Source organism: Rattus norvegicus, chromosome 2 (genome assembly GCF_021556685.1).
Source record: "Rattus norvegicus strain SHRSP/BbbUtx chromosome 2, alternate assembly SHRSP_T2T, whole genome shotgun sequence".
Lineage (NCBI taxonomy): Eukaryota > Metazoa > Chordata > Mammalia > Rodentia > Muridae > Rattus > Rattus norvegicus.
In genome coordinates, this window is record NC_141535.1 from 43226569 (window position 1) to 43251854 (window position 25286).

At 42.0% G+C, this 25286-nt stretch overlaps 1 protein-coding gene across 15 annotated transcripts in view; it reads left to right on the forward strand.

Moving 5' to 3' along the window:
• The window catches only part of Pde4d (phosphodiesterase 4D), a 1511604-nt gene extending 1499309 nt beyond the window's left edge, over window positions 1-12295 (forward strand). For 10 of the 15 annotated variants that reach the window (XM_087616181.1, XM_087616183.1, XM_087616180.1 and 7 more), the window contains 4 exons: window positions 4784-4938; window positions 5901-6023; window positions 6719-6901; window positions 7400-12295. In XM_087616181.1, the coding sequence (XP_087472307.1) occupies window positions 4784-4938; window positions 5901-6023; window positions 6719-6901; window positions 7400-7813 (875 nt within the window). In that variant the 3' untranslated portion in view covers window positions 7814-12295. 15 annotated transcript variants of the gene reach the window in all.
• Window positions 12296-25286: the final 12991 nt, after the last annotated feature.

A 25286-nucleotide genomic window follows, 5' to 3' on the forward strand; every position in this document is an offset into this window, starting at 1 on the left:
CATTTAAGTAACTCCTAGCAGTGTCACTGCCTCTAAGTCATTCTACTGTAGTTCTTAGGATAACATATACAAGTTCTCTTCTTCCTGTGAACCCTCCAAACATGGCTGGTACCCAGCTGGCACCTGTGGGACTCTGGTAGCAGCAGGGCATCTATGGAGTCTGCTGTCTCAGCACAGCCCCCTTCCCTTTAAAGGTGGAAAGACAACCAAACAGTTAAACAGATAACAGAAGTTTGGGGGATGCTTATAAATCTAGAGAAGTGGCCCAAGGTGTCTATTTAGGCTCATTTTTCTGGTGACATGCCCAGGTAGAAACCTGATAACTGCCCAGTTTCTGGAAGTCCCCTGCTGCTAGCATTGTGATGTGAGCGGGACCACAGCAACACAGGGATGACCTCAGCTCAAGGAGCAGCTCTCTCAGCTCATTCAGAAGAGTGAGCAGAGTGAGGAAGTGTCATTCCTCAGCCAGTGAGTCTGCAGTATGGCGTGGTACACAAACATGGCCCAGAGCTGACCAGTATCACTGCCTTAGCTTTGTGCCTGCACTCTCCCCTGCCTCCCCCCACCACTCCCCTGTTCCTTTTTTCCTCTTCAGGGATGCAAGTGGTTTATATTCACAGCATGTAACAATCGAATCTCCAGTGACTTTAAACGTAACAAATGTGAGACCTTTACGAAATAATTTGTCAAAACTACGTGTTTGTAGTAACCCTTCAGAGAGAGACTTGGGTTTATATTTTCTTTGGCTTTCATGGAGAGATTCAGTGCTAATGAGTCAGACTACCCACACTCTCAACCCCTGGACACAGAGCTGGTCTTTCCAACTTCCAAAGCCAGAGGTTGAACCTGGTTTCCATAACAAAAGAATCGAGTTTTGATCATTTCAAACTGCTAGAGAAATGGCTACATTGCTTGAGGAGACCTCAGAGGCATTGTAAGCTTAAAAGACATGTTCCAGGGGACATTGTCAGGAGATTCCCAGTGCAGTCATGCCCCTGCCTCTTAGCTGTGATCTTAGTCTTCCATGACTTCTTAGTTTGGGGGACTGAACAACCAAACCCGTGGAGTGTTTGCTACTTGAAAGCCCCCAGAGGTTTGGAAAGCAGGGTGATCCTTTCTACCTGGGAGAGCTGATGACACTTCACCATTGTTATGAGACCATTGGAGACTCTTAGTGTACAATGAGAAGTATAGTTTTAATGAAGGCCTCGGTGACGAAGAGGTCCCCAAACACCAAGCATAGAGAAATGGAAATCTAAGGTGGGAATGTTGCCTCGGTCATTTTAAACACAACACTGATAAATCAACCCATAAAATATAAATAGCTTCATGAAGGTTTGAGTGTGGCATAACTAGAAGGCATTTATTATGAAAAGAGCATTTGACTTTTCCGTTTTATTTTCTGAAGAAGAGAAACAGTGGGAAAGGTACAGAACATATTATGGTGTTGAATTTCTCTTGGAGAGGGGAGTGTTTTGTTATAGTAAAGATGCCCAAGTTTGGGGAAAAAATTTATTCACACTCATTTTGTATTCAAAGCATATGTCTGGGTTTCCAAGAGCAGAGAGGCATTACATCACAGTAAGGGGAAGTGGGATCTAGCTACCAGCACACACATTTTACAGAAACGATCAATCTCTCATATCACTTTAACAGGTACTTTCCATAGCGATACTAGTGGATTATATACTCGAGAGACATTTCTTCTTTGTTTAAACCTTTGAAATAAGGACACGTTTATTTTTTTAACTAATGTAGTAAACAAGGACAAAACGTTGGCTCACAATAGCTTGTGTTATGCTGGCAGAAACAAGTGCATATGTGGCTGGAGATGGTACTCCATGCAGTGGAAGAAATTGGAAAGTATCAGGACTCAAAGTATGAGTGGAGAGAGGGGGAAAAGGGCAGTTGTAGGAATATTTTCTTTAGAAGTCTTTTTCTTTAAAAAAAACATACATTAGTTGTGTAAGACAGTGACAATGGCACTTTCACAGGTGACATTTTCATACATGGGTATATTTTTGACATTCTATTATGATATTATCATATGTTTACATAATATACCTTCATATAATCCTACCAACACACATCACTGCAGTCTCTTGCCTGTCCCTCTCCATCCTGGTTCTTTTGGAAATCCTCACATAGATGACTATGTCTCCAATGACTTAGTAACATGGTGGAACATGCTGTCATTTTCAAACCCATCACATATAGTTCACAATCATCCGTTGTAATAAAGATGTGTGTGTCTGTACGTGTATAATTTACTTTTTTTCCATAAATTTAAAGTTTGACCCATGTTCCCCTTAACATAGAATACATCGTCGTATTAAGTTTTAAAAATGCATCTATCCAGCTGAGCTCAGGGCTGGATAGTACATGTTCAGCTTGGTGGCCATGCCTTTAATCCCAGCGTATGGACAGATTTCTGTGAGTCAGGGCCAGTCAGGGGTGCACAGTGAGCCCCTGTGGATGATGATCATAATAATGTGTTCATTGAAAAGGGAAAGAGACAGTGTGCAAAACCATGAAGGGAGTTCCTCCCCAAGATGACTTTTCTGATCTTTCAAACTTCTCTCTAGGCACATGTGCAAGCATAGAACTTTGAACATAAAATTCACAATAAATACAGGTGCTTGCCTGTAATCTTTTGTCTTCTCAGAGACAACCTACTCTAGACCTGTTTTCTGAGGAAAAAAAGACTCAACTTGAGACTTGTCAATAGAGTCTAAATTACCCATTTTCTTCAGTCTACATCACTGTGAATGTGTATGATCTTAAACTTTCTTAGTTTATATTTGTATACACTTTTGTTTTATTTACTCCAACAGAAAGCTTATACCCACTTACATTTTTCTTACATTTATAACACTTATACTTTATCTCCTATTCCCTTGCTCATTCTGAGCTTTTAATAATTTTAAGTTCATCAAAAATTTTGAATTTTTTATAAAGCTTTTTAGGGCATCACCTTTATCTTTTGTTGCGTAAGTTGGTAATTAGCACTGTATAGTAAAGTTCACTTATGTCTACCTGTACTGCTGTATAGTCAACAAGAAATCCCTTAGTACTTGCCCTTAGTTTGGGAAGACAGTATTGGCAAAGCAAAGGAAAGCATGTCTTTGCCCTCTTCAAGTTTACGGTCTAAGTTGTGATGGCTAATTTCTAGGGATGCTTAGAAAGCTGGAACATCTTAATTTCAAGCGAGCCAGAAGGAGCCTTTTGGCAAGAAGTTAGCATTAGAATCAGATCACCCTGACCAATCACTGTCACCCAAAGAATGGGGCCCAATACAGTGGGTGAGGGGAAGGGAGGCAAATGACCTTCTCAGTCTGAGCCAGGGCATCCATTATCCACCGCTTGTTTGCAGAGCTCTAGATTTCACTCCCCTCCACCTCATTCCCTCTCAGTCTTCTGACAAGAACTAGATTGCCATGAACCTTTTTTTTTTTTTTTTTTTTGCTCTCCCGCTTATACAATGCAGATCCAGGCCTTTTCTTGGCTTCTCTAAGCAAATACCTGAGCCAATTCCCGCAGTAAACCTACAGTAATGCTTATATGTCTATCTGTCCTTCTGATTATGTTTCACTGTAGAAGCACAACTCATAAAGATCTGGGTTCCAACAGATATGAACACTAGTGAAAATAATTATCAAACACTCATGCTCTCTAATCTTTATAGTGACTTAAGGAAACAACATTTTTCTTTTAAAGATGGGCATGGAAAGATGGCTCAGTGGTGAAGTGCACTTGCTGCTCTTGCAGAGTATGGTGTGGGTTTGTTTTCCAGCACCAACATGGCAGTCCACAATCATCTGAAACTCTGGTTTCAGGGGGGTTCTGACGCCCTCTTCTAACCTACACATGCACCAGGCACCCACAAGGTACATGCACATCTATGTAGGCAAAACACTTATACGCATAATACAAAATTAATCTTTGAAAATAAAAACCCACCTGTATCTAGGTCTGCTGTTTTCAGGACTAGGAAGAGGCAAAATGTCTTTTTGTCATTGATACAGAGGCTCAAAGCAACACGTGAAGTGCAGAATCTCTGCCATGGTCTGTAGACATGTAGACACAGTCTGTGAAGCCATGAGCGGGCAGGCAAGAAGGGCAGTCCACAGGCATAGAGCACTGCCAGGAGCCTCAGAAGAAAGCAGTGGAATCAAGTGGGGTGTTAATCAGAAGGGTAGGCACAATGGACAAACTGAATACTGTCCTGGCATCCTGGCAACCTTGCACCCACAATCCAGATACTGTATCAGGGCCAGTATTCCACAGCTACCGGGATAATGGCACATCACGCCCAGGACACATTGCAGATGGGAGGACTAATGCCACAGTCTGCTGACCTGGTAGATCCGGAAGAGATACTGAGCTCTACTTCTTTTACTTCAGGGAAATGACGAGAAGGATCACATCTCAGTCAAACTGGAATTTCTCCTAAGGCTCCAGGGTTCTTTTGACCCTTAGATGATTTGACACATTTGCTCTTGGGTAATAGACATTCAGGGGCAACTGTGTCCTAAATGTTAATCGTCATAGAATTTGGGGGTTTGTTTCATTCATGTCTACTTGCCCAGACTGGCTCCTCACTGGTTATCCTCCTATCTTAGCCTCTGGAGTACTGGCGGTGGGACAGACATTAATTAAACAGCCTCGGTGATGCTGATGCTGATGCTGATGCTGATGCTGATGCTGATGCTGATGCTGATGCTGATGCTGATGCTGATGCTGATGCTGATGCTGATGCTGATGCTGATACTCCTCTTTTCAGACTCGGAACTTGCCTTGATGTACAACGACTCCTCCGTCTTAGAGAATCATCATTTGGCTGTGGGCTTTAAGTTGCTCCAGGAAGAAAACTGTGACATTTTCCAGAATCTGACCAAAAAGCAAAGACAATCTTTAAGGAAAATGGCCATTGACATTGTGAGTAACAAGAAGAGAGATCCGAGTTCTTAGAGATGACATCAGGTTCGACCTGTAGGGGCTGCCTCTGCTGCCCCCAGCAGGGTTCTTGTGTAATAGAGACTGTTTCTAACCTTTGGGGTTTAAGACAAAGGGCCTCACTAGTGGGTTGTTTTCTGAGCTCTTCTTAGTCAGTAGCAGTATAGAAGGATGACTCAGCAGAGGGGGGCATCCCCTGCAACCCCAGTGGAGTCTTTCCCTCTTCCCTACCCACTTAGAAACACCTTCAACTTGACTCTCCTCTCTCTGTACATTGTTCAGAGTAGTCTTACAGTGGGAAAATCTCAGGACATTACAAAATTATATTAATTGAAAAAATTACATTCAATGATTAAATTTCTGTTTGTGTGTACATGTGTGTACACACATTCCCTAGTGTAGCTATAGACTCAGAGGATGGTTGCTGGGGGCCAGTTCTCTTCTTTTACCACCTGGGTCAGGTCATCAGTCTTGGTGACAAGCACCTTTACATACCCAGCTGTCTTGTCAGCCCCCAAAGTACACTTCCAAGTTTTGTTGTACATAAGGAGACATTATTTGTCCTCGATCGGCAACAAAACAAAGCTAACTGAAATACTATGCATCCTAAGGGCTGTTGGAGTAACCTTGAGTCATCAGGTTACAGAGCAGCAAAGGCTCAGTAACTCAGAACAAGCACAGAGAATATGGTGGCTGCTTTACCTTGAGAGTGTCAGGCAGGCACCTAATGTTTCTGTGTTGTGCACACTTTTCTGGGCTCCCAAGAAAACATGGCATCAGTAAGGAAGAGTGTCCCCAAGAAGAAGTCATCTCCACACATTTTCATTTCGTAATCTTCATAGTGACTCTGTCTATTCCTTCTCAAACTCAAAATAATGTCCTTGTCCATTTGCAAATCTGTCTTCCTTCCAGCTTTAGTCCTAAAACTGTCTTTGCCCCGTCAGGTACTAGCGACAGACATGTCAAAGCACATGAATCTGCTGGCTGATCTGAAAACAATGGTTGAAACGAAGAAGGTGACGAGCTCTGGCGTCCTCCTCCTTGATAACTATTCTGACAGGATCCAGGTAAATCAGCATCTCAGTCTGTTCTTGATGCACGTGTTAGTGACTGAAGGAGACGAGAGCTGTGTGTCTCCTCCGTCTCACCTCACACATTCAGAAGCTACACACAGGAGCTTTATCCTACTCTTCTTTGTTTTACTTAAAAAGAAAATAGTGTTCACACAATATTTTCTGATCGTGGCTTCTCCTCCCCGACCTCTACTCGATCCTTGCCATCTCCCTACCCACCCAGCTCCATGTCCTTTTTGTTTCTCTATTTAGAAAACAAATAGGCAAACAAACAACCCACACAACAGACAAAGATCATGAAAGCACAACATCAGAAAATGCAAAAGACCAGTAAGACAAAAAAGTGCCTGGTCACTTGCAGTTAAATAGGTAAAATCAGACTGGCTTTTTGTTTGTACACGCAATAACAACAAAAACAAAAACTCAACATCCAAAACCAGACCATTTGAGCAGCTAGGAACTTAATCTTTGGTGCACACACAGTGCCTCTCAAGACAGTCAAATGCAGAAGTGGCGTAGTTCAGAACTGTTAATACACGTGTGAAGTGCAGAGACACATCATGGTTGAGCTGTTTGAAATGAATCTGACACTCCGTGTATTTTTAAGTGTCACAGTCCTCTGATAGGAATTCTGAGTTTCAATCCAAAAAGAACAGATGTGGAATAAAGAATGCCTCCATCCACCCCAGGTCCTCCAGAATATGGTGCACTGTGCAGACCTGAGCAACCCCACAAAGCCACTCCAGCTCTACCGCCAGTGGACGGACCGGATAATGGAGGAGTTCTTCCGTCAGGGGGACCGGGAGCGTGAGCGTGGCATGGAGATAAGTCCCATGTGTGACAAGCACAACGCCTCTGTGGAAAAATCACAGGTAATTCAGCGGCACTGAGAAAGGACAGAGGTGCAGATGAAGCACTTGGCTGCTCTGGCTTTATACCTCACAGTATTTTTTTTTAATTACTTTGGATTTGACACAATAGACTTCACTTCTGTTGATGAGTCAAAGAATTTTCTTACCATTTACGGTCATATAAGCATACGCATGTTACTGTAGTCCTACATCAGGACTCTGTCCATCTGATGTGCTTGCCGTACACAGAATGCTTGACTCATTTCAGTTGTCTGGATTCTCTACAAATTGGCTATCTCAAATAAGGTCCAGGACCTAGGTCCTGCTATGTAAATAACTAGTTTTCTTCATATCTATCCCTTGAGGTAAGAGTTCTAGCTTTGGCCAGCTAACAGCACCACTTAGATGATCTGTTGGCTCAGGTTGGTAATCTATGCAGGCTCTATGGGGGACTATGATTTTGTTGAGCTTTTCCAAGTTTCCTAGTGTGTGATTGCATTTCTTCTCGTTTGTGACCAGGTGGGCTTCATAGACTACATTGTTCATCCACTCTGGGAGACATGGGCAGACCTCGTACATCCCGACGCCCAGGACATTTTGGACACTTTGGAGGACAATCGTGAGTGGTACCAGAGCACAATCCCCCAGAGCCCCTCCCCTGCACCTGATGACCAAGAGGACGGCCGTCAGGGACAGACTGAAAAATTCCAGTTCGAACTAACCTTAGAGGAAGATGGCGAGTCAGACACTGAAAAGGACAGTGGAAGTCAAGTGGAGGAAGACACTAGCTGCAGTGACTCTAAGACTCTGTGCACCCAAGACTCAGAGTCCACTGAAATTCCCCTTGACGAGCAGGTTGAAGAGGAGGCTGTAGCAGAAGAGGAAAGCCAGCCCCAAACTGGCGTCGCAGACGATTGTTGTCCTGACACGTAACAGTGTAAAGGCTGTCACACCTTTTCTTTTTCTTTTTTTTTTTTAAAGTAGAAAAAAATCGTTTCCAAAGTGCATGTCACATGCCACAACCATGGTCACACCTCACTGTCATCTGCCAGGACGTTTGTTGAACAAAACTGACTTGAACTACTCAGTCTGGCGCTCAGGAATATTGTAACCAGTTCTTTCGCCGCCCCCCCCCCCCCATGTCATCGGAGAAGGGAGATGTCTTCACGAACATGATGTCGACATGACGTCAGCTCGGTAGAGCTGACAAAGCAGATAAAATCAACTCCAACTGTTTTCAAGGGAGCGTGGCTCATCCAGCTGCCCAGACGTAGATTGGATTGCAGGGTTCCTTTCTGGTTTGTTTGCAAAAAAATTTTAAGAAGAAAAGAAGGCATTTGATGAACTCACAGATGAAGCAATGAAAACATCAGGAACAGGACACAGCTTGGATCTGTCCCCAGGAGGAGGATGAGCCACAGAAATTGCATAATTTTCTAATTTCAAGTCTTCCTGATACATGACTGAACAGTGTGGTTCAATGAGCCATGCTCACCTCTACATTTTGTATGATATGTAAAACAGATTTTTTGTAGAGCTTACTTTTATTATTAAATGTATTGAGGTATTATATTTAAAAACAAAAACAAAGCAAAACTCTGTTCAGAACTTCATCTGCCACTGGTTATTTTTTTCTAAGAAGTAACTTGCAAGTTTTCAGTACGGATCAGTACTACACTGGATAAATCTCATTTATGAATTTGACTTCCACCTTAGAGTTCATAGCAATTAACTGATTTGTAGTGATTCATTGTTTTATATACCGATGACTTCCATACTTTAAAACAGAGAAACAAATTTATGTTGCCAGAAACCCTTTTTGTAAGTGTCCATTGACTCCTTTTGTTTCACTCCTCCGCCCGCCAGAAGAGTTGCTGTCCCACATTGCTGCCCTCACTGTGTGCAAAGTGAGTATTTATTCTGTAATATGTTGATGTGCATTATGTCCAGTGTGTCTTAAACCTCATAGGAGTTCAGTCATCACTTGCTGTTGTCTGAAGCAAATGGGAAATATATAAATACCCAGTAGCTAAAACAGCCTGTCTTTTCTAGGCATTTTCCTACCCACTGCCTTCTGATGACTTCCTTTTTTTCCCCCTGTGTCAGGAGACATGCATTCACAAGTGCTTGTCCTTGTAGTCACCCATACATTTCATGATCATTTTATTGTAGCTCACAGCCAGTTATAGGAAGAAAGACATTTTCCCATCATGCTGCTTGATTTAATGTCTGTGCCAGCCTCTTCCCAAGTTCACTAGGTGGGGGGTCTTAACCAAGTATATTACTACCACACTGACTGAGAAAAAATAAATAGGTTGTCAGGTTAGGGTTGAAATTGAATTCTACTACATGGTTCTGTCTTCGCTAGCTTTTCCTCTGAGACTGTAGAGGGAAAACATGCTAAGTGTTATGGAGGCAATTCTTAAGAATGTCAGCCAACTAGATCAGCCAAATACCAGGACAGCTGTTGTTTGAGCTGCCCATGGAAGTAAGACCTCCATGAGGAGTAGCCCTGGGAAGCAGTTCTTAGTGTCGCAGCTGTTCTCTCCTAATAGCTAGCTCAGTAACATGTGGAAATTGCTATTGACTGTTATTGCTCCATAAGCCTGTCGCCTAGGAGGGACTTCTGCAGACACACTGAAGGAGACTTGATACTGCTGGCTCCAGGCGGGTAGCTATACAATGGAATCTAAAATTGTGGATTGTGTGAGTCTGCCTCAGTAGAACATTAAGAGAGAATTCCAGATTTTGGTTCCAGGAACCGTTGACTTCATAGATTAGTTCCCAGGGTTAACTCGATGATAACAACCAGCCTCGTGCAGCCTGTGTCTAGCCTAGACCTTAGTTGTATAAGGCTTGTAGCCCATGTCATTTTCTTTTTTGGCACCCAAATGGGGACTAAAGAGGAGGGCGGTATAAGACCAAAAGGAGAAGGAAACGTTTAAGAAAAATCATAAGTCTGAAGAGAAAGGAATAAAAAAACTTCTCAAGGAAGTTGGGACCTAGTGACTGAGAATTTAAGTCATCAGGGAAGTCACCCAAGCAGCACTAAAACCCTGTTTCAATTTCTAGAATCCAGATGCTTCATAGAGCCGTAGGTACAGAAGCATTTCTGATTGTTGATATAGGGCAGGATAAAAGTCAAATAGCTGATCATTGGAGGCCCAGCCACCTTTCCGTCAAGAGTGCAGTCTGCCTCTATGTGAGCCAGAGATTTCACAGAATACTGGGGCACCTGTTTCTCTTTTCCTTTTTCGGATCCCTGAAGGAGGTCTAGAAGAGTTTATCCCCCTTTCCAAATCATTCTCATTTTCTTCCCCCCCTACGTGTGGCATTTCCCCGACAGAGTGTTTGTGGTCTTCATAATAAAACAAGTAAGTAAATAAATAAATAAGCAATATGTCATAAACAGATTCATTACTGTAGTTTTCAACTACAGTAATGGAGCTTTTGTTTTCTAGTGTGTTGGTTTTTAATGGCACTGCTCTGTCAAGGTATCCACTGGTGGACAATCAAACCGTAGAGGACACATAATATCCAAGAGTTAGGGACTAATATATAATACCTACTCAACCATCTGCTTACCACTCCTGCCTCTTTACCGTGCCCTGCTCCTGCTAACTCTCTCCCCTGAGTGTGCTTCACAATACACGCTGCATTAAAAAGAACATCTCTATACAAGTGACTTACATTTCCTAAAATGCCATAAGAAAAATGCAATATCTGGGTACTGTATAGGGGAAAAAGAAGTCTAAGATTTGCATAAAACCAGTACATTTCAGCTTGCAAGTTACCGAACACGATAACGTTGTCTTCATTACGTTTGCATCCACATCAGTTAAAAGTCACAAGTACACAGTGTAGATAGAACAAATCGCAGACAAGGAGAGAAAAAAAAAACTTGAATGAAACAGATTTTACAGAAAGCTTTATGATAATTTTTAACGCATTATTTATTTTTTTTGTGCCATGCATTTTTTCCTCACCAAATGACCTTACCTGTAATACAGTCTTGTTTGTCTGTTTACAACCGTGTATTTATTGCAATGTACATACTGTAATGTTAATTGTAAATTATCGGTTCTTATTAAAACATCGTCCCATGCTGGGATGGTGTTGACATATTTGGAAACTCTTGGTGAGAGAATGAATGGTGTGTATACATACTCCTTGTACATTTTTCTTTTCTTCTGTAATATAGTCTCGTCATCATAGAGCTTGTTTATGGGAAAATTCAAGAAAAATATAAAATACATAAAGATATATAAATTTAAATAACATAGCTGCAGGTCTTTGGTCCCAGGGCTGTGCCTTAACTGTAACCAATATTTTCTTCTGTTTTGCTGCATTTCAAAGTTAGGTGATAGTGAGGCTCGGGCTGGGCCTTTTGTAGCCGTGCTCCTCACTAATTACAAAACTATAGATCACTGCTGGAGAACCTTCTGACCCTTGTGAGATAAAAGCTCTAAGGACTTGTTGCCATGGAGCAAGATGACATAGATGGTGCGTGCTTACCAGCTGAGTACCGGGAGCTACTTCACCTGGACACACGGGATTGGTTTTCTTACCCCCAAACCACATACTAAGTAAACATTCTTCTCCAGTGACTGTAGAACGGCCTTCGAGCTGCAGGACCTCACAGGAAGCTGAATCTGATTTGAAGCGAGGTTGTAGGTCACTGATCTTTTCAGTCCTGTGTTCACCAGTTTCCTGCCATGCCAAGATACTACACTATTTTTAATACTATCTTTTTCTCCGAGATTAACCAAATTTATATGTGTATAATACATAGTACATATGTGTAATACACATGTATACATACACGTGTACAGTATGTACATGTAAATCATCTACTTAAAAACAGTTATATGATGATGCCAGTTCATGTAAAATTAAGAAATCACATCTTTCTAAGATTGTTTTTGTGTGTCCATGTGGAATTGTTAAGCACAATGGCCAGCCCCAAAAGCCATGAGTGCTTCCTGGTGGAAAAGGGGGCCACCTCCCACTACAGCCCAGCCCTTAGAATCTGTGACATAGAAAAAATAAAAAAAAAAGAAATTCTTTTTTTCTAGGAAAAGAATAATGAGCCTCCTATTATTTTATTTTATTTTTGACACAAACTGTAGATTTTAGCAGCCCTGGCCCAAAGGAATTTGATTACTTTTGTTTTAAACAGTACAAATGGGACACTATACTCAGAAAATACATCCTTACTGATTTCAGTTTTTTAATTGTTTTATTTCTTTGGGTATGTTTTCAGAGTGGTGAACTGTGTGTGAGCATTGCAGATGACGAATCTGTTAGTGGTTTCTTAGCCTCTCTTACAGCCCATGGGGATAGCACTGTACATCAATACCTTCATATAAAATTTTTATATGCCATGAAAATAAAAGCATGGGTTGATTCTGCCTACTTACGATTTTTGTCTCTTAAAAACAATGTGATTTTAAGTGGTACTTTAGTCAGCACACGTTTCCAACAGGAATGGCCTTTTCTGATGTGACAGGTTAGCGATCTCAGGTCAGTGCTGATATTTATAATCAGTGAAACCCTAATGTCAGTCCTTCCATACAAAAACCCTTCAATTCGCTTGTATGGCATACAGGGTGAAGCACACAGTGCTTTCTGAGTAGGTCCAAGAAGGGGCCTTTAAATAAATCCTCTAGTGGACCAAAAGCTATCAGTTACTCAGACTCTGATCTGCATATGTCAAGCTTCTGGGACTTTCAGTGAAGGACAACCAAGGTCTGCTCCCCTGGGCTTTATGCTCTGGGGAGACAGAGGCATAGGGTAGCTCAGAGCATGTACACTGAAAGGCCGGGTTTACACATGTTCAGAATATTGGTAGGGTTTATCTGAATATTTTTGTTCCTTGGTTGGGTAAAACCACTGAGAAAAAAATCTATAGAGGCAAGGCTGAGTGTAATTCAATCTGAAGAGCTTTGATAATCTGAGAGAACACTTAAAACTTGATAAAAAATATTATGGGTTGTTTGAGTTTTGAGGTCCACATGCCTTTGATTGCTAATAAAAAAAACTTTGCCAAGGTCTCACAAATCATAAGAATAAAAATCCAGCCATTTCTTACAATGAATGAAAAGTGAAGTTAGCACAGATCTGCTCCCTGGATAATCTTCAAACCATAGGCATCAGAATAAAGGTCATTAAAATATAACTATCTAGCCTCCACACAGTTCCCACTAGCCACAGCAAAGAACAGAAGTTTCTACAGTCATGTGGCATCTGGGGGCTGGGGAGATTGCTCAGTGGGTAAAGGTACCCGCTACCAAGCCTGGGGGTACTTGAGTAAGATCCCAAGGACTCATGTGGTTGAAGCAGAGAACTAAGTCTTGACGATTTTACTCTAACCTCCATACATATGTCACGGCAAATGCCCATGCAGATACACACAATACGGGATGGAACTAGGTTTAAAAAGATGTGCCTGGTGTATGCCTTTCAGGAAATCTTTCCTTGAAGTTCCATTCAAGGCTTGGGATCACAGAATGTGATTCAAAAGAACCGACTCCCTTTTTTCTCTACCTGTGTTTCATACTGAGAGGCAAAGTTGATAAGTTGAACCTATTCACTTACACACTTGCCCAGATCCTAGCACCAGACCCACAGGAAAAAAATTTTGCAATCACTTATCCCACGTACATCTTCCCATTTCTACAAAACACCAGGCACTTAACCCTGTTGCAGTAGGATTGCCCGCGCCTTCACCGTCTCTGACACCATTGGTGTTTTCCCATAGCACTTCCCACATGTCTATATATTTCATGCCCAACCAGTATAGTAGGTATGAACTTGAGCTCATGAATGTGAATTACCTTTCACATGAATGTTCTTACCTTTAAATCAGTTCATATCTTATCAAACTGGTGGAGATGTCTATCTCCATTGTTACTGGTGCATCCCTTCTCCCCACGCCACACATAATAAAAGGTCTCATTTCCAGGCTAACTGGACCAGACTAGGTAAGCTTTTACCACCATGGTTCTAATGGTTCCTGGACTCTGATTTCTTGTCTTTTATGTGGTATTTTAGAAATCTATGCTGATTGTTGGAGTCGGGTTTGGGGTTCTCCTTCCATGGGACTCCAGACTGTATGCATAAGATGACCCTGCTCTCAATGTTACAGATGGATCTAAGTATGGGGCAAGTAGGTGGGGCACTTCTGGGGTCCAGATTCTTGTGTCTCAAGACAGAAGTGTACCAGGGACACAGCAAAGTAATGAAACTGAGATGGTGTGGTAAGAAGAAAAAAGACACTCCAAAGAGGGTGTGGGCAAGTGAATGGGGAAAAGCATTTGCTTAAAAAGCATTGCGCTATGAGACTCATGAGCCTTCATATGTCATTTTCATAGTCTTTTCTTGTATTTATAGATCACAGGCTTCCCGAAGGCCGTATCTCTTCCATGTAGCCAGGTAGAGAAAGGTTTCCAGACTTCTAACTGGCTTTTATATTTGATTCTTGATACTTTATCTCCATTTCGTACTTTCCTGTCACAGAAAGACCCATGGGAACTCTCTCTCTCTCTCTCCCTCTCCCCCTCCCCCTCTTTCTTTCTCTCACATACACACACACTTACATGCACACACTCATACATATATTCTCTCACACATACACAGACATTCATATTCATATACTCACACATACTCTCTCTCTCTCTCTTTTCCTATACTGTGAATCTTTTGTCTCTCTCTCTCCATTTCCCTTCACCCTATTTGTCCTTCAGCAAGATTTGACTTTGAAACAAACAAGATCAGAGATGTTTGACTTTTGTCTTTGGTCTCCACTATACAAAGTAGCTGGCTGTTGGAATATAGAGAAGAAAAAGATATAGTAAACATTAATCCATTCAATGAACCATGCCTGTTGATTGACATTTAGATCCTATATTGTTCACTGAAGGTCTCGAGATGGGAGGTAGTTGAGACCATCTCCTTGCAGAAGCCTTCAGGTGCTCCTATACATCCTATAAGAAGTGTGCATATGGAGGCGGGAGGAGGCTATCATTCCGTTCTGAAATATCTCTGGTCTAATTTTATCTCTGATCACCTTTCTCTCCCCCATCCCAATTACAAGTTAAAATACTTAAGATAGATTTTGAAACAAGGTTTCACTCAGTAGTCCAGGCTGGCCTGGAACTATGCAACCCATTATGGTTTAAAACTCAGGGTAAACCTCTAATCTCAGTGTCCCAAATGCTAGTATAACAAGTGTAAGCCACCACACCCAGAACACTTGCAAATGTAATGAGGGAAAAGTCATTAGATCCCTTTTGTGTCCCCCAAGGTCCCCAAGTCAATACCTACAAATGGCCCACAAGTGGCATCACGATTCACCCCCATCTCATTGCTCAAACAAAGAGACAGACTCCACAGCCTAAATACTGAAAGTTACTGTTGACAAACCAGGATTATGACAGCATCTTCATCACCACCTCTGTTTTGTGTAGATCAAGGAATAAAATGGACTATTGGAACGTCTTCAATGTCCTGCAACCGTCTTTCATTAGAGATGTCACAGATCATTTTCATGATCCAAAGCTACTCATTCTGGTGCTAGTTCAGACTTGTTTCATTTACACACTCACCTCAGCATAGATTTAGTGCATGCTCAGAATTCTTTCCAGGGAAAGAAAGGCCCGGATAAAACTATAAAAGAGTGCGGGGGGATCAAGAAAATAAAGATACAAGATAGATGTGTGCCTCTGGACAGAGGACCATGGTATTGAGGCAGGGACGATTTTAGCGGCATTCCCTACACTGAGCCTCATGGACCAAGAGAACAGACTGGGAAGATTGAACAGTCAGCATGAGATGGAGTCCTTCATACTGTTAGCAGAGCCGTTGATGGCTACTTAGACTTCCTAAGCCCACAGACGTGGCTTCTACAGCTGACCCCTGCAAAGGTTTAAAAAGTCCTATTGTCTAAGAGGTGATTTTTCTGATGGTCATTGTTCAAAATCAAAAAATCAGAATGAACACAGAGTGGGAAGCACTTGCTCTGTGCCCAGTTCACACAGGGTACCGCTTTTACCTGCCTTAATCAGAACCAGGCAGTCTCTCACCTCAGGGGCGTCTTAACACTTGGATCACTTTCTTCCCAGCCCTCCTTAGTTTCTCACTGTTCATTTACAGTCTCCAGGCAGGGAGACAGAAACAGATCACTCCTCCATTGCCTCCCCTCCCCTTCCCAGAAGTGAAGGTCAAAGGGTAGGAAAGGAAGTCATGGATAGCTTGGCAGCCATCTCTATCCAAAGACTGCTTAGCTAGCAACTGCCATGTTACTGAAAGCTGGATTGGCAAGGAAATAAGAACAGGAGTTAAAGAATGCTGTTGGAAATGTTTGAAAGCTTAACTGCTTGGATTCGTGATTGAAATACCTAATGTGTGGGCTGGAATTGTTTTTTAAAGCATAGGTAAGAGAAAAACAGAGAAAGCTTAGAAATATGGGCCCTCTGTTGCCATAGCTGTCAAGAAAAAAAAATGATACCTGTGTTAGTTAGAAGATCCAGCTCTTAGTTTCTGACATACTGTGTAATGATGAAAGGCTCTCAGGGAACTAGATTCTTTACAACTCCCTCTCATCAATTATAAACAGATGCATGCGCTTCAGTTAAAGGATGTTTGTACGTCCTGCATTCTATCATCTCTCTGCTTACCCCTCTAGATCTAGTTTAAATATATCCTGTCTACAAAGCTTCTCCCAGGAGCATTGTATACTTTCTGCTATGGAAAATCAAATGATCGAGCCCCTACCTAGCTCTTGCAATAAAATCCCCAGGGGTGTTAATAAATATTCCACTTAACTGTTATGTACCAGAGTCTAATAACATCGAAGACCTCATGGTGTTCATTTCCCCTCTCTGGCCTTGCAAACATAATTTCAACCCCTTTCTAATATATAGCATTTGGCCTAATGATACATATCACTGTGGCCCTTCCAGCAAGTCACCTGATCAAGGTTAATCTGGACGGTGGTGTTATTGACCTTTTTGGCCAACCCAGAAAAGAATGGGTAGCCAGCTACTAATGAAATTTGGCTCTGGATATGACTAAGGGATAATGATAGTCATCGCAAGCTAACGAAGATTTAAGAGGCATAAAGACTTAAACATCAGAGAGAGAGAGAGAGAGAGAGAGAGAGAGAGAGAGAGAGAGAGAGAGAGAGGAAGCCAGACAGAAAGCACATCTCTCTAAATAAACAGTAATGTGTTGGACAGAAAACGAGCACCTTCTCAGCCTTCTACTGCCTACCTGGATTCTCTCTTAGTATGTAGGCTTTTCTATGGTTTAGTAATGGGGTAGAACCATACAACACAGGGCTTGAGATCAGCCATCACAGGGGGTACCTCTGGGGCCAAAGTATGTAACCCAGAAGTTCTAAAGAAGGAACTCTTCATGGAGATAGCTTCGGTCAATGGGGATCCCAAGATGAGAAGGAGCTAGGCCAATTTGTATCTTCTCTTCCTGGATTACTGAGGTCTGGCATCCTGTTGATGTCCAACAGGATTTGTATTTCCCTGTATTTCCCTCTCCGCTGAAGCACCTTCCACGTGACCTTTAGCACCCCCAAGATTAGCCATTCACAACACTGGATTGGGACACCTTTGGGGTGGGGGCTTGTATATCAGATATCCCAAATATCAGATATTTACATTACTATTCATAACAGTAGCAAAGTTGCAATTAAGAAGTCACAACGAAATAATGTTATGGTTGGAGTCACAACACCATGAAGGAATGTATTAAAGGGTCACAGCTTTAGGAAGGTTGAAAACCACTGCCCCAGATACTCATGGTGGAAACGTGTCACATGCCCTTGTGTGCTTCCAAATTCCTGCCCTTTTTTTTGGTACCACTTCACTCCCTTAGTCGTGTCTTCCTCACCACCAGTGCTTAGAGGCTTACACTTCCCAAATTAATTGTCACTCCTTCCTCAGGCTCCGGTTGCTAGACATTCTGACTTACATGCTGCCTGCTCGCGCTGAAGGGCAGGTGCCAAACTTCGGCAGACATGTGAATGCCCATAGTCTAAAATTGAGTTTGAAAGGAGGCAGGACTGTGTTCTTGTGTTCGTCCTTGTTCTTTGGGATTTCAATGAAAGACACCTAGCTTCTATACAGCCAGAACAATTGAATATAGAGAATTAAACATCCCCCAAAGTGAAGCACCACTCTCTTACTCCCCACACTCTTCATTTCTAGGTAAGAGGTCTTAGTCCTTCAACTGGTTCTTCTATATTTTCATATTCTCTAGTCATCTCTGGCTCCTTAACACACACACACACACACTCTCTCTCTCTCTCTCTCTCTCTCTCTCTCTCTCTCTCTCTTTCTCTCTCTTTCTCTCGTTCTCTCACTCTGCTTACCAATCTCATCCATTCTAAAGCAGTTCTGTCTTCCCTATCAATTTCAGTCAATCATCTGGTCAATTACTTTGTTCATTTTCTGTTCAATAAAAACCCGAGACATTGAGTTGGTCTTCAGCTTACTTCTTTAGACAGGGCCGATCACTGAACCTGTAGCTCACCAACTGGTGAGACTTGTGTGATGGTTTATGTTCATTATCAGTTTGACAAGACCTAGAGTCAACTCACCTAGGCCATGCCTGTGAGGGATTATCTGGATTAGGCTAGCCTCTAGTCATTCCAGTGGGGGATTTGTGAAAGGGAGCTAGGTTAATTGAGGGACGAAGACTCACCATAAATGTAAGCAATACCATAAATATTCCCGAGTTGTGTCTGAGGACAAAGTGCATTGAGCACCAGTGCCCTAGACCTCTGCTTCATAGCTGTTGATGTTTCCTGACCAGGTGCCTCAATTCCTGTGCCAGGATCTCCTGCCACAATGGACTAAATCCTTGAACTGCAAGCCCAAATAAACCTTTTCACCTTTTTTGTTGGGATATTCTATCATAGCAACAAGAAAATTAACCAATACAGCAGGCAAGCCAGTAGGCTCCAGGTCCCCACCGGTGCCTACCAGGCTCCACCAAGGCTTCGGTCACAGATGTGTGCTCAACACCTAACTTGTGTGTAGGTGTTGAGACTCTGAACTCAGATCCTTATGCTTGTGTGATAGGAACTTTACCCATCTCCCTGGTGCTTTTCAATGTAGGAATTATGGCACTAGACTCTTCTCTGTAGTCTTGGCCATGCTATAAGAGCAAATTAATGTATACCTGCTAAATTCACTGCAAATGTAAAACAACACTTTTATGCTAGAGCTGGTGAGCCACTAGTGGATTATACGGAGGTCTAATGAATCTAATGATCATTTGAGAGTGGAAAGGGAGAGCACTATTTAAGTAAGTAGCTAATTATTTATAGTTGCGGAATGCCTAGAGAGGAAAAGTCATGGGCAAAAAGAGATTTGGGGACCTTTGTGAACCTGTGGTTTCTGGAGCGCTGCCCTAAAAGTAGACTGAACGAGTAGCATGCCAACGTATCTGTGTCAGCAGATGACGGCAATCCCAGCACTTGGGAGCACCACAGGGGAGGCTTGACTAAAAATTGACAACCAGATTTATGTGTCTATTCTTGATACTGTGACCATATATATACTTGACAAGAAGCAGTTTGAAAGGGGAAGAATATTTTGGTCACAGTGTGAGGAATTACCATGCATCACGGAGGGCAAGGCTGCAGGAGGATCCATGGTATCAAAGAGTGTGCAGTGTGAATGTCATGTCCCCTCTGCATGTCCTGACAGAACAGGAACCAGAGGGCAGTAGGCAGTGAGGCTGGGTCATAAAGCCCCAAGGCCTCTTCTCGGTGACCCAGTTCCTCCAGTGAGGCTCCACCTACTCCAGAGGGTACAATCCTCTAGGACAGTGCCACCAGCTGGGCCCTGAGTGTTCAAACACAGGAGCTCGTGGGGAATAGGAGTCAAGCCATCAACAGCACTGTGTACTTTTTGTGCATCGGGTTCAGATGCTAAATGTGCTAGGATCTCTAATCATGCCTAGCAGATACATTAGCCATTCACTTTGGTGTGATCATCCAGTATACAAATTTCAGTTGTGTGGTGCATGCATGTGTGTGTGTGTGTGTGTGTGTGTGTGTGTGTGTGTGTGTGTGTGAGAGAGAGAGAGGGGGGGGGAGGGAGAGGAGGAGGAAGGGAGGGAGGAAAGGAGGGAGGGAGGAAGGAAGAGAGAAAGGGAGAGAGAGAGACAGAGATAGAGAGACAGAGAGAGACAGAGAGAGAGAATTTCTTTTGGTTTTGTTGTTTGTTTGAGACAGGGTTTCTCTGTGTAGCCCTGGCTATCCTGTAACTCACTCTGTAGACTTGAACTCAGAGATCTGCATGCTTCGTGTGCATGCGCTTCTAATAATGTTCAAATATTGTTCTTTTGTCGGGGGTGATTCTCCACTGGGTCATTAAAATATTCTCCAATAGTTACTTATGCTAGTGTTCAGTACAAAAGAAACATAATAGAATGTAACACACACACACACACACACACACACACATACACACACACACACACACATTAAACTCAAACTCCAGGACAAAGGGGGTCGACTTCCTTTCTATCCCCAACTGAAGGAAAGGTGGTTCTTCTGGAGACATGTCTCTTGCTGTATTTTGTGAACAAGGACCTTTTTACGAACAGACATCCTAGAAGAACGTGGTCAGGGAAAAGGAAATGCCTGAATTTCCGTCCATATCCAGAGGCTGACTGAGGAGGAGACTTCCAGAGAAACTGCTGGTTCAGCAGCATGTTTAATCATGATGGCAGGGGCAAATGGAGCAAGAGAAATTCTACTTGGTGAAGCTAGCACAGGAGAAATGGGCCTTGAAAGCTCCTTTTCTTCCTCTTCCTCCCCATCTTCCTCCTCCCCTCTTTGTCTTCAACCTACAACACTCAGGATGGTTGGTCTCCTGCTCAAAGAAAAAATTATAATGGGATGATTTCAGGCATGCAGGATAGAGAGTGGAGCGTTTGCTCTTTTAATATTTAAGATGAGATGGCTAGAAAATATGTATTATGCATACAAGTTAAACCCAAGGGTTGGCAAAGGACTTGCATCAATTCTGCTGGAATCTCAAGTTCAAAATCAACTGAACTTTAATTGCTGCAACGCTGGGCGTGGTGTAACTTCCCACTTATCTGACCTGCAGCTTGACTGGGAAAGGAATCACAGCAGGATACAGAGAGCAATAAGGGTTTATTGTACTTCCCGACTTCCTGTTTTAACTCTCCCTCTCTCCTTTCCTCCCTCCCTGGCTTTCTCCCTCTCTCTCTCTCTCCATCCCCTCCCTCTAACCCTTATTCCTCCCCTCTAACCCCTTCCTAATTCCTGGTGCTGGAAATCAAAACTAGGCCTTCATTCTCCTTCATTGGTGAATAAACCGCCATTGTGCATACATTCCACATTTACTTTCCTGTTATATGTTGGTAGACATCTAGGCTACTTCTGAAACAGCACGAATCCACTGTAGCTAGACGTTCTGCCCAGTCTCATGGATCTACACCAACACTGTTGACACAGAAGAATGTAAAGGATGTGCCAGGTTTTGGGTTGAACTCTGCCTTAGGAATAATCTCCTATGTGGCTTCTGCTGTAGGAGAGCATTTGAGTGTCGTTCCAGCATCTCTATGAACATGTGTTACATGTCATTACCGCTATCGCTGAAAGCTTTCTGTTGCTTCTCAGATATAGAAAGCATTCTAATGATTACTCGAGGTCGTTGTCCTCCCGGAATGCCAGTTGATGAATAAATACAAATAGATTAATTAAAACTGCAATATCAAAACAAGTAATGTTTGTAAAAGCTGCTAATTTGCATATAAAAACTGGTAAGATGTTCAAATAATTAAGTTTGGTTGAGATTGGTAATAGGAATGCTAAAGAGGACTAGCTTGATAATTAACGTAGAAAAGTAATATGATTTAATGCCTACATAAATTTAATTATGAAGAGGCTAGGCTATGGCATGGTCCTAACCTTTGTAGAGTTTTACAGTATGCGTTTGTAACAGAATCATAAGGGATGGCTTTGTGACAATTTCTTCATTCCATTACACTGTCAGTGTTATTCTTTGTGTTGTACAAGAATGAGTCAAGAGCATAATATAAAATTTCCTATTTGAAGATTTTATAGGGAGGCAGATATCTTGAATCATGTACAAAAATAACAGAGAAAAGGGAAATCTGATAGGAAAAATGGGGTGCTAACATATTATACCCATAAAATCAAACTTTATAACTAAGAGTTTTAATGTTGGCTGAATAATCATTTTTTATTATAAGCCATTTATAGAAACGAAATATTCAAATGAAAACCTTATTAAGGTAACCTCTACAAATTAGCAGCTATTTTTAATAGCTGACATTTAAGGGTCTTTGATTTATTCACACTATGTAAATAGAGGGCAGCTTTCGTTGAAAAAAAATTTTAAAGACATTTTCATATTTACCTTTGACTGAAATTGCTCCCCGGGTGGCTAGTTCATTTCTAGTTACACCAACTAAAAGCCAGCTCTGTCTTGGTATGAGACACAAATGAGCACAGACACAGGAACAACATATCTGGGTTATGGTTTTTGATGTTAAGTGTTTAAAATAGTTAAAGGGGAAAAAAAAGTTTACAGGAATCATTGCACCTCCCTGCCTCTGTGTATCTCTTTCTGTGTGTCACTGTCTGTCTGTCTGTCTGTCTGTCTGTCTCTGTCTCTCTCTCTCTCTCTCTGTGTGTGTGTGTGTGTGTGTGTGTGTGTGTGTAGATCTTTACACATTTGTTGGAGTTACATGGAGCCTAAGGCTGAACCCAGGATTCTTCTGCATTTACCTTCACTGTATTCATTAAGGCAGGGTATGAACTCAAGCTTACTATTGTGTCCAGTCTAGCTATCCTGCTTATCCAGGGGTGGGGGGCAGAGGGTAGGAGGCATAGTTCCCAGGCTGTGGTACAGGTTGCAGGATGGAGGGATGGGAGGGAGGTGTCACCAGAGTCCCCGGGCTGTGGTATGGGTTGGTGGGAGCTACTGACAGAGTTCCCAGACTGTGGTAGAAGTTGGGTTAGGGGTACCAAACAGAGTTTCCAGGCTGTGCTACAGGTTACAGTGGGGAGGGGGTAGTACCAGGTAGTTTGTTTCACCTTTTCCTTGAGTAGAGAAAACACATTGGGAGTCCAAAAGAGCTGGAGGAGGGAGGAGAAGACATTACTGTGCACGTGCATGCACACACACACACACACACATACACACACACATACACACACATACACACACACATACACACACATACACACACACATGCACACACATACACACACACATACACACACATACACACACATGCACACACATACACACACACATACACACACATACACACATATACACACATACACACACATACACACACATACACACACATATACACACACCCACACATACACACACACACACACACACATCTCTAGAGACATCTACAGGAGGCACATGCACACACACACACATACACACACATACACACACATACACACACATACACACACATACACACACATACACACACATACACACACACATATACACACACCCACACATACACACACACACACACACACACACACACATCTCTAGAGACATCTACAGGAGCTTTGGAAACTAAACAAGATTGGAGAAAAGAATCAGCTGAGTTGATCAGGAAGAACTTGACCCCAGACTTTCATAAAGCTCGCAACAGTTTGTTCCTACCAGTCAGAAATGAAAGAACTCACAGGACACTGAGTCCTCATAAGGATTTCAGGACAACAAAACTGGAATTAGACTAAATATAACCAAGTTCAAAATAAGATTAAAAATTCAAGTTATTTACAAGTGATTTTAAGAATGCTCCAAAACAAAGTTAAAGAATATCTAGAACCCTGACTTGATAATACGGGATCAAAGTCCCAGTTGCCTTAGAGGCTGAGACATGGGAATTACAAGCTCAAAGTCTAAATGTAGAAATGTAAACTGCGTGATAGAATGTGGTGCAGAAGTCCGTAGTAGAGTTGCATGTCTAGCATTTGTAAGGCTGTCGATTCAATCCCTAAAGCTGAAATTACATATAATAGGTGTATAGGATATTCACAAGCATACACCTGATGTGAAGAGAAAATGCAGCCATTTAAAATTGGCCTAGAATGGTGGCCTAGAATGAGCAGAGATATTGTAGGAATTAAAATGGTATTCCATCTGATGATATATCAATAGGAATATTAAACATGTTAAACAGATATGGAGGATGGAGAGGGCTCAGGATCAAACTTTATGTATAAAAAGGACAGAGTATGAGAGGAAGATTTCACTGGTTAGGGGAAATATGAATTAAAAGTTGCAGATGTGAGCATTGGTGGATTTGAGGGATGGTAAGATAAATATCAAAATTCAATCCAGACAATCGAGTATCAAGTAGCCAAGGGATGGCTTCAAAGTACATAGCAGACCCATTGTCAGGACCACTGAAACCCCCTTCTCCATCCCCTGGCCCCCATCCTTTAAGATGGGACTTAAAGTGAATATATGTAACGTCCATTAATTTTCTACCTCTTCGAGCAAATATAAACATTGCTACTAGGCAAACATATTTCTTCCTGTCGAAAGCCAGATAGGAAATAGCCTTTTAAAAAGAAGTCATGTGCTCAGAATAGAATGGAAAGGCTGTACAATATATAGGAAATATTGTCCCAGAGTCACCTCCCATGAAGAGACAGGCCTAGCCATAGCTGTGAAACTCTCTTGCCCTATGAATAATACCTTATGAATAGAACAGCAAGTGAAGGACCATTGCTGTACTGGAGTGAATGGATGAGCCAGTTAGCCATTTTTCCACGTGAGTAGAGAGTCAACATCATAATAGATAAGATATTAAGACATTATAGATTTGAGGAAAGAGAAGATGTCAGGAATGACAGGGAAAGATCAATCAAGAAGCAATTTTTAAGGAAGCCATTTAGGGCACTTCTTGGGGAACTTCTGTATCAAGTCAATTAAGATGTGGCCAGAGAGAATATGAGGAAAACACTGAAAGGACTCACTCACTGGACTCCAGTGTCTATTGGGTAACTAGATAGTGTTTCATAAATTAAAAAACAAATGAACGAACAAACAAAAAACCCAACAGATCAGAAACCAAGAAGAATGGTAGGAAATGGGTTTGGATTTGGTTATGGTTAGAGATGTGCCTGAATTTAATGATTTCATAACACGACCAGCTGCTTCCCAAATACAGATATTAAAAACTGTACATTTTAATTTTTATTAATGATAACTTGTTAATATTACCAAAGATTTCCTGGAGGCTGATACCAAGAGTGGCTTAAAAATAGCAAAGACACACTTCTTAGACAGTTGGGCTGGTGGCCTGGTGTTTGGAAAGTAGCAGGCGACACGTG